The sequence below is a fragment of the Haliotis rubra genome, unplaced genomic scaffold (genome assembly GCF_003918875.1).
Source record: "Haliotis rubra isolate DU_JTF1 unplaced genomic scaffold, ASM391887v1 Scf73, whole genome shotgun sequence".
Classification (NCBI taxonomy): domain Eukaryota; kingdom Metazoa; phylum Mollusca; class Gastropoda; order Lepetellida; family Haliotidae; genus Haliotis; species Haliotis rubra.
The window spans coordinates 1,753,683-1,763,891 of record NW_025767446.1 but is presented as its reverse complement, the minus strand read 5'-3'; the positions used below and the strand labels follow the sequence as shown (position 1 = coordinate 1,763,891).

General features: G+C 38.4%; 1 protein-coding gene across 2 annotated transcripts; it reads left to right on the top strand.

Annotated features, from left to right (window-relative positions):
- Positions 1-903: 903 nt before the first annotated feature.
- Positions 904-10,209, top strand: LOC124259622 (checkpoint protein HUS1-like). Of its 2 annotated transcripts, none has more exons than XM_046693790.1 (8): positions 904-1,008; positions 3,996-4,123; positions 5,119-5,295; positions 5,742-5,849; positions 6,284-6,358; positions 6,670-6,769; positions 8,416-8,553; positions 9,471-10,209. In XM_046693790.1, the coding sequence occupies exons 1-8, from the start codon at positions 978-980 to the stop codon at positions 9,554-9,556; spliced, it is 843 nt and encodes a 280-aa protein (XP_046549746.1). In that variant the 5' UTR covers positions 904-977; the 3' UTR covers positions 9,557-10,209. The 2 variants fall into 2 exon arrangements, with proteins under 2 accessions (XP_046549746.1, XP_046549745.1); XM_046693789.1 differs by lacking the exon at positions 904-1,008 and adding an exon at positions 2,887-3,034.

Genomic DNA, 10,209 nt, shown 5'->3' with positions numbered 1-10,209 from the left:
ATTCTCCGTAAAGCAAATTGCAGTGTCCTTCAATGATGAAATGATTATTATGGTTTAAAGATCAGTGTCCATTACCTATAGCGGTACATTGAAAGCTGGAACAAAAAGGAGAGCAAAAATGAGGTTGTATATGCTTGTTGATATAGGCATGCCTTTTACTCATAAACCGGCTTAATCTTTCGAGTGAATCCTTTTGGTTCTCTTTGAAATGCTAGTTTCAGAGTTATGTAAAGTTATTCTAAATTTTAAATATCACTTTTGTACTCATTCTTACATACCGCCGCCACATAGCTGGAATATTGCTGAGTGCGGCGTTAAACAACAATCAATCAATTTGTACTCATTCGCTCTTTGGATGACTGTAAGTGCATATCTCAAGACACAAGGCAAGTCCTGGACAATCCACATGCGTTTACAGTATGACTATTGCAGTATTTCTGTAACACCATCTCTGGTGTCCCCCGCCGTGATATTGCTGGAATATTGCTAAAAGCGGCGTGAAACAAAACTCACTCACTGTCTGTAACATTCGACTAAAATTTTAGCAGAAAATGTCAATACCCAAAACCTCTAAATGATCAGATTCTACCTCTACAAGGAAGGTGAGTTTATGCCTCTTTAAGGAATAATCAAGCAACATCAACACACATGGGCTGCACACATTGCATCGCCGGGCCTTCGTTGTGTTAAGCAAACGTTTTAACCACCTCGTTACCACAAAATAAAATATATGTCTTAACTTTTGTTGACGCGATGAGTGGAGTAAGGTTTCTACGTACCTTATATAAAATTCATGCCATCTGTGCCATGAACAACATATGAGAATGCTTATTCCTCATCAGCATTCCCAGCAGGAGCTTCTTCACAGTCTGTCGCCTGACGCGAGGCTACTGTAAATCAGGCAGATCAGCGGTTGTCGTTTTTAAATGTGTTGTACAGTGTGGTTTAAATGATATTCTGTGGACATCCTCCTGAAGATGTTCCCCATGACGTTTGATAAAGGAAGTGGTAAGATAGGATCAAACAGATCCATGCCTCCTCTCTCCGCTGGACGATATGACCCGCCAAAAGCATAGATTGCACTGAGTGCTGTGTGAAAGCCACATGAAAGCCACATGCGATTGTGTTGTTGTCGTTGCAGTTCATTTCTTTCAACAATGCGTGTCCTTTGTTTAAAAATTTTATCGTCTACTTCCTTGTAAATACAAGTCAAATCGTATTTTAGCTGCATTGCCCTGACAGTGACCTTGTATTGCAAATGTCGTCATGTTCTTCCTGGAAATACTTTTTGTTTCTTTTCTTTTGGTTTAGCGATGCACTAAGTCTCCGACCTGTAAATAGTCGAGTCTGACCCAGTGAGTGATATCATGAGCATCGGACCATGCTATCTGGGTAAGGTTACATGCAAGTAACCAAATCGCCTGAAGTCGTTATGTTGACTTATTATTGCTCAAGCTGCGCCGCGTCAGAACGAAACAAAACGAAAACGGCACCATATTTTTATACTACTCTATAAGTATAATATTCTAGTCATTCGTTCAAGTGTAGGCTACTGTTTTAGACAAGATCGTGAAGATTACACCAGTACAACAAAGGACACGTCATTAGGTATACGCAGAGTAATATTCTTGAAATCAATTTATCTTTCTAATTTTGAAAACGTTCTTAAGTTTTCTTTATTCAGTAATTAGACAGTAAGTATCCATTAGGCAGAATATATTTATAGTACATTATATCGTAGTTCATAACATTACACATTTATCATCCAAAACTGTGTTCCACAGTAGATATCGCTTGTGTGAGATCAGACGATATCTCCTAGGAGATATCGTTTTGACAGTAGATTTTGTACAATGCCCTGTCAATGCTATGACGTCATGAACTTGTTGACGTCACAATGTTATGACATCGCTGCACTGCAAATCTAATGGCAGTACTGTGTTCAGAGATGTATATTTTTCATTGAAAACTAATGAAGAGTGATTTTTGATGATAAATAAAATCTCACCCTCGTGTCTTCTGATATCAAATATGTCAACACTCGGCAAGCCTCGGATATTTGTTACTTTATCAACTCGTGGTGATATATTTGATATCAGAAGACACTCGGGTGAGATTCTCTATATATTCCGTAATCATTTTGGCAGGCCATTATGTGTTTACTACGCGTTATTTCACCCTGGATATACAATATAATATATTTATGCCAAACAACTGTTTAAGGAGCATTCCAACTTTAAACAAAATATATTTCTCACTAAAAGGTTCGTGTAGTAGGTCTATACGTGTCAAGAATCTTCAATATTTTAATTTCCAATTATATTTTACAAATAAATAATGTATTGTAAGCTACTGTATTCTAGGTACTAAATTAACACGACCACAATTACTTCTGAAATTGTTACCTCCTCCAAAAGAAACCACTCGTGTTGATCTGCAAAGAATTTTTAACGCTATATACCCAACCCGCTCGGTAATGACATTTTACGTTCGCTTCTATAAATATTTACGATGCAGTTTTCTCCTGATATTGTTTCGACTGATATCTGTCACGAGGGAGTATATAATTTATGTAGAATACGTGGGTATATATGTCTTGAATGGCAACAAAAGGAACGCTTGAACGCAGAGCTATGTCAAATAGTCCGTTTCATGTTTTTATGAACTACATTCGCTTTGATCAGGCAACAGGAACGCGATGCACCAGTCAATTGTTATTTTTAAATCGCCAAAACTGTATTTGCAAACACACCAAGTAACCAAAGGTCAATCTCATGTTATTAACTAAGCCAACAACAATCTAACAGAAATGTAAGTATCAGCTTCTATCTGGAGATTTCAATAACCATGTAAATATCTTATTGTTAGAGCATTACGTCCCTTTCCAAGATGGCGGGAAATAGGAAATTTTGCGACTGCTCATGGTTTCGTTAGATTCAAAATACTTTTGTTTGATTTACCAACAAGGTTAATATCAGGAAGATGAAGTTTAGAGGAAAGATAGTTGATATTGGATGTATTCAACACTTCACAAGTACGTGTGTCAGGTGATTTCACCATCTTATAGATGTGGAAACCGCGCAACTCGTTCTTAGCGTCTACATGTATGTCACATCTGGTTATATACTCAGCTGATACTGAGGCAGTAAGGGAGTGGGAGGGCGGTGGGGTGGGGGTTCCTAGACTCACTAACAGAAGAAGGGTTCGCTTGATTGTCGAGAATCTTACAGATTTCATATCCTTGAAAAATGGGAAACCTGTCGTAGCTGGAAATAGTGTTAGTTTGACGGAGATGAATAGGGACCGTTCATCATTTATGGCTTTTTAAATATTTTATTTTCATTTTTTTTTGGGTGTGTGTAGAAATGGTGATATTTTAAAGGGGTCACCCATTTTGTTCTGGGAAGTGGTGGTGGTGGGGCATAAATTGTGTACACATGTACGGGGGTGTCAGCAATTTTGTACATAAAAATATTTTAAAATTATGCTAAACAGTTATTGGAAGGGGAAGGGGGGTCATTGATTTTGTACATGATATGCAAAGGGGGGTCACTTACTTTGTGCATAAATTTTAGGGGGGTTCATTCACATTGTACATGCTTCTGCATAAAAATCATCATCACACACACACCACACACACCCCACCCCCTTGCCATAAATTATGAACAGTCCCCTATGGATATTGTTTCTCAAAACTGGTGTTTTTCACCAGAATAGAAATATCATGATTATGTAACATGCAATGTACAGTTTTGATTGGTTCAACTCATTGAAAGAGCAAAACTTTATACATACCCAAGGATCTCAAAATCCATTTTGAATGAGTACAGCAAACTCAACACCACTGAATCTACATGATACTACTGTTACCTAACAGAATATTTCCGTGTAGCCCATACTCTTCACAGATCCATGTTCATTGACTTAGTTTATTACATGCAGTAATAAGAAATGCCGGCAATTAGCAATTTACTTTGATCAATTCCTTGTTGCAGAGGTTGTTGGTACTGTGTCAAAACTAATCAAGACTTGCATTCTACGGATCACCCCTGACAAGGTCTACTTTATTCTCTCAGAGCAAGCAGTCAATGGAGGAATTCAGATCTGGTGTGAACTTCCCCAGGTATGATATAAAACCAACTGACATCAAAACGGGACATCTTTTGCCTCTCTTTGTGGGTTTGTTCAAGGATTTGCTCATATTAGCATGATTTAAGAATAATTCGGCAAGAGTTCTGCCCGTAAGCCCCGCTTGAAATGTATGCTATTTATTAGGATAATTTTGCCTATTGTTGCCTCAGTTACTATGTTTACATTCATGCTAAAAACTCAACAAAACAAAAAAAAACAATTTAGAAGAATGACCATTTATTGCGCAAATATACTTATAAACAGCCTCTTTCCATTTCATAGCTATTTATAAGCAAAATTTATGACTAAATTTTCCAAAATCAGTATTTTTGCCACCGTTGCGGTAATGACATTTTGATTTAAAGTTGAAACATCACAATAAATTTAATGGAAGATTCTTGTCCAAACTTCTCTGCTGATGCAATATACCAATCACACAAACCACAGTAGTTTACATGAAGACATAAAAATACCCAAAAATACAAATAAAATTTTCTTAAGAGCAAAAGCTGAAATTGACCTTTATGTTATCATATGTTAACTGAAACGTCATCGAGAATAAAGAAGCCACCTATCATATGTTATCTAAACAAACAAAGGACAAGTCACTAAAACAATTTTAATCCATTGTGATCAATGGGTGATGGTTGTTTGAAAAAACGGTATTGATTCCCTTACTCATTGTGGCTTTTGCGGCGATTCGGGAAATGTGTCTTTAACGTTTATACTTGAAATGTGTCTTTAACGGCAATTGGTATTTTTCAAATGTGGCTTTCCCGGGCGGACACCTGATAATCTGTCTAGGTTGAAATTGAGTATATAACGCGATACCATGTATACCATGGTTAGTATAATTATCATGTGCTGCAACTCATGTCCTGATTATTTAATATGTCTAGTTTTGCCTCATGATCATAATTCTCTTACTACACACTAACAATGAGTGGTTACAAACTGAACGACTTGTTACTTTTGTCTTGTTTCCAGGGGAACTTCTTTGATGAATTTGCAATGGATGGTTTGTCTGCAGAAGCAAACGAGATCTACCTGGAACTAACACCTGAGAACTTGCTCCGTGCCATGAAAACAGCCCAGACTGCAAAGTGGGTCAAGATAAAATTGACCAAGAAGCACAGTCCTTGCCTGACGGTGGAAGTAGATCTGGTGAGAACAGCCATGGGAGATTTAACGGGTGATCCCATTCTTTGAGTTCGTCATGGTGAAAAATCTGCTTTTATTGTTAGCAAGTGAGTGAGTGAGTGAGTGAGTTTTGTTTAACCCCACTTTAAGCAATATTCCAGCAATATCATGGTGGGGGACACCAGAAATGGGCTTCACACATTGCACCCTTGTGGGGAATCAAACGCTGCTTTTATTGTTAGCAGGTCTTTGGAGTGATGAGTTTTGTTTAACTTCAACCACTTAGCTACCCCACCGTCCTTTTTGTGATGATCCTTCAGTATTATGTCTTGTGTCTGAAAATGAGCATGTATATTGGATCTCTTGAGATAAATATTGTCCTTGAGGTAAATATTGTTTATCCATATACCCTGATACAAGTGACAGTATCAGTCTATGACGTTCTCTTATCTTCCTCTTACTTTTTTCAGCCAACAATCGGATCACACCAGCGGCTGGTGACACATGACATTCCCGTTCATGTTGTACCCCGGAGACACTGGCAGGACTTTGATGAACCAGAGATGCCCCAGTTCGATGTGAGCAAATTTTGTTGAAAGAAATAATGTATTCAACATAAAACAGATTAGTTATGTCAGAGCTGTTATTTTGTCCTTAAAGTATGCAGTGGAGGGGGAGGCAACTCTAGACCAAGTTATGTTTTGTTTTGTTTAGCTCTTGCAAGATTAATAGTTTACCTCTTACCCTACTTAATATCTCAAACTCAACTACTTATACTCCAAAACCTGCCATAACAAGGAAAAAGTTCTTGTCTGCTTATTGAATTTTATAATGCAGGTTTGTTGGAACTGCCAGAATTATTTACAAAGGAAACGGAATAGCTGTGAAATTGCTCAGACATATCATTCAAAACCCTACCCATCCACCCTCACATTAACTCATCCACCGAGCCACTCAACCACCTAACCACTTGCCTGTCCAACCACTCATATCTGTTGCCTGTTCATTTCAGGTGAGCATCGCCATGCCTCCCATCAAGTTGTTGAGGAATGTTGTGGACAAGATGAAAAACCTCAGTAATACTATGGTGAGTTCATCAGAATAAGTTGCTCATTTTAACATATTCTGCAAGTTATCTGCAAGTTATCATCCCTTTAAACTACCTGAATAGTAGCTGAATACCAAATTCAAACAATATTCCTTGCCATCCTGTTTAAGGTGTAATAAGTCATATCAGTGTATAGTAATAGGTCACTTTTTGCATGAAGCCTGAACCCTCAAGTACATTTCAACATTGGAATATTGGCATCCAAGTTTGAGTATCTTGTGCAGGAAAGAAATTGGCACCCGCTGTTATTTGAATAACTGATAGTAATGTTATGATTGGTCATATTTCAGGTTCTCTCGGCCAATCAGAATGGAGAGATGAGATTGAGTGTGGAGACGGATATGGTTTCTATCAGCACACATTTCCAGGACCTACATAACCCCACATGGAGTAAAGTCATTTTCCCATGTAGTATTTTATGGGGATAACTATTCTGGTCACAATATAATAAATAACAAAATTGGTTTCACAATAATTTGTTTCCCTGGCGTAAGGTTTAATGGGTAATCATGCTCATGGCTAATTCAGTTTATTTGTCATAGCTATAAGAAACTGGTATATCATTTATTCAATACTGATATATAAGTATAGAGAGACATTTCTACTGATAAGTAACCCATACATATTGTTTCACTATCGGGAATGGTTTCATTCATTTTGTGAGTAATATTCTCTAGCAGAACAGGAAAATTAAATGGTAAGATGCTCTGTCAAGTGATAATTTATCGCAAGTATATCATCACCCTTTCCTCGATGTGAACAATACTGGTAGTTTTTGACCTCTCATAATACTAAAAACATCTTGCTTGGTTTGAGCAATATAGTCTACAAAATGAGGTATTGGTTTACTATTGTAATGTGTTAAAAGTTAATGTCTTGTTCGGTATTTGTAGCAAATACTTAATCAAAGCAAACAGTCAGAAAATTGTTTAGTGTTGGTAAATTGGCAGCTTGTGTAGATTCGAGATTAGAATTTGTACCTAAGAGCCCAAACTGGTTGACACTGTGGGTCGGTTGGTCTGATGACTTGGTTAATGGTGTGTCAACTTACTTTTTCATTGCTCATAATATCAATCATTGATTTTTCTGGTCCAGACTTGATTATGTCTGACTGAGTTTAGTTTTACGCCGCTTTTAGCAATATTCCAGCAATATCACGGCGGGGGACACCAGAAATGGGCTTAACACATTCTGCCCATGTGGGGAATCGAACCCGGATCTTCAGCGTGACGAGCCAACGCTTTAACCACTAGGCTACCCCACCGCCCCATATTATGTATTGGTCTCTGTTATGGAATATTGTTGATTGCTGTGTCAAACAATAAGAAAGGAACAAACAACATGTATAATACAGCCTTTCTGATTTGGGCATCCATGGAATGGGATGGGTGGGATAGGGGTGGTGTGGATATACCTTAATTTGATGTGTTAAATTTTGAGTAGTAAGGCTTAAATCATTTTATTCTCTTGACATAAATGTGTCATGTTGCAGTCATTACAACGTGACAGTGAAAGTTGTTATTATGCATTCCCAAAAGAATTATAAGTCAGTAAATTAAGCGGGCAGTAGGGTAGCCTGGTGGTTAAAGCATTGGCTCGTCACGCCGAAGACCTGGGTTCGAATCCCCACATGAGTACAATGTGTGAAGCCCATTTCTGGTGTCCCCTGCCGTGATGTTGCTGGAGTATTGCTAAAAGCGGCGTAAAACCAAAACTCAGTCAGTCAGTCAGTAAATTAAGCAGTATGATCATGTTTTTCACCTATGAATTACTTCATATCCTCCCATAAGTTAATACACAATAAGTTTTGTCTCAGTGGTGAAGGGGTGATGGGGTAGCATGATAGTTAAAGCATTTGCTCATCTATCTATCTATGTGTTGATTCCCCACATGGACACAATGTGTGAAGCCCATTTCTGGTGTCCCCTGCTGTGATATTGCTGGAATATTGCTAAATGTGGCGTAATATCATACTCAATCACTCACTCACTCAGTGGTGATACTTCCATTTCTTTCCATGTTTGTGCTTGTTCCAGGAAGAGATGTTGAGAATGCATCTCAGAGAAGTCTGCAAGATAGGAATGAGAGAGACTTTTCTGAAGCAAAAATCGACATCCGTAGGTTTGCCCAGTTCCTGTCAGGACAGCAGGTGAACCCAACGAGGGTCATATGCAGTAAGTGTAAATAATTTGTTCAAAACGTTACAGCTATAGGTTTGACTCTTGGAGTGTTCTGGAAGTCTTATTGAAACTATATACTTTGTTGCGTATTCCTTTTGTGTTTGCTTTTTGTTATTCTGTAGCAGTATTGCAGCGGAATGTACCTTAGTTTAACCTTTCGCTTTTTTAAACTTTATGTACTGCCTGGGGGCACTTTGGTACTGTCATCTTAAGTCACCATTATTCACTGTGCAGAGTTGCTTCCCTTGGGCATGCCAGAAGCTTATGATCCATGTTCCAATTCTGGTTCACTCGGATTCAGTTTCTAGGTTTGTCAGCAACATTATTTTGCTGAGACATCCATAAGTTATTGCTTTCCAACCTGGGGCAGTGGGGTAGCCTAGTGGTTAAAGGGTTCGCTCGTCATGCCGAAGACCCGGGTTCGATTCCCCACATGGGTACAATGTGTGAGGCCCATTTATGGTGTTCCCCGCCGTGATATTGCTGGAATATTGCTAAAAGCGGCATAAAACCAAGCTCACTCACTCACTCACTTTCCAACCTGACATGCCATAATATAGCTTGGATACTATTCAAAGCAATGTTGGGGCGTTGGGGTAGCCTAGTGGTTAAAGCGTTCGCTCGTCACGCTGAGGATGTGGGTTCGATTCCCCACATGGGTACACTGTGTGAAGTCCATTTCTGGTGTGTCTCGCCACGATATTGCTGGAATATTGCTAAAAGCGGTGTTAAACTAAATTCACTCAAAACAATGTTAAAAGTAACCCCTTCTCTTTCTGTGCTGACCAGTTTACAAAATATTGTAAACTTTTTTTGTTACGTCATTTTCCATGATTCTGCTTTGTAGTATGTTTAATGCTATCCCTCAGATTAAATAATTCGCTCTCATTGCCCATGTTTCCATTTTACAGATATTGTTGACAAGAGGATAGTTCACATCTTCATGATGCATGAAGATGTGTCGCTGCAGTACTTCATGCCAGCCATCAGTTCATAACTTGATCATAACTTGTTCATCAGTATTATCTCAGTGTGTACTGAGTAGAAGGAAAAACAGTGTGGACGCATGTATTGTCTTGAACCATTGTTTGAGCAGGAGGTAAGGATTTCTTCCGTCAGACACCCGTGTTGTCCTCAGCCATTATTTTGGTAGAAGAAATCATCTTCTCTGGACACCTGGGTTGTCTTCAGCCATTATTTTGGTAGAAGAAATCATCTTCTCTGGACACCTGGGTTGTCTTCAGCCATTATTTTGGTAGAAGAAATCATCTTCTCTGGACACCTGGGTTGTCTTCAACCACTTTCTGTGTCGAAGTCAACGAACTCTTACCTGATTCGTCTTCAACATGTGAGTAGAAGGAAAGAAACTATCCCATGAGACAAACGATGTTGTCTAAATGATAGAGTTGAAGGCAAAGAACTTTTACCATTGAACATTGTGACCCTCAAGCATTCTTTGAGTAGAAGACAAGAAACTTTACCATCGGACACCTGTGTTGATGTCAACTATTATTTGAGTGAAGAAATATGAACCTACAGGAACTGACTTTAGTACTGACGATAGACAAATTAGGAATATTGTTCTTTCCTATGAGTGTTTGAAAGTTGTTATTTGTGTATAATGTATAAATAAATTATTTTTTTATCATA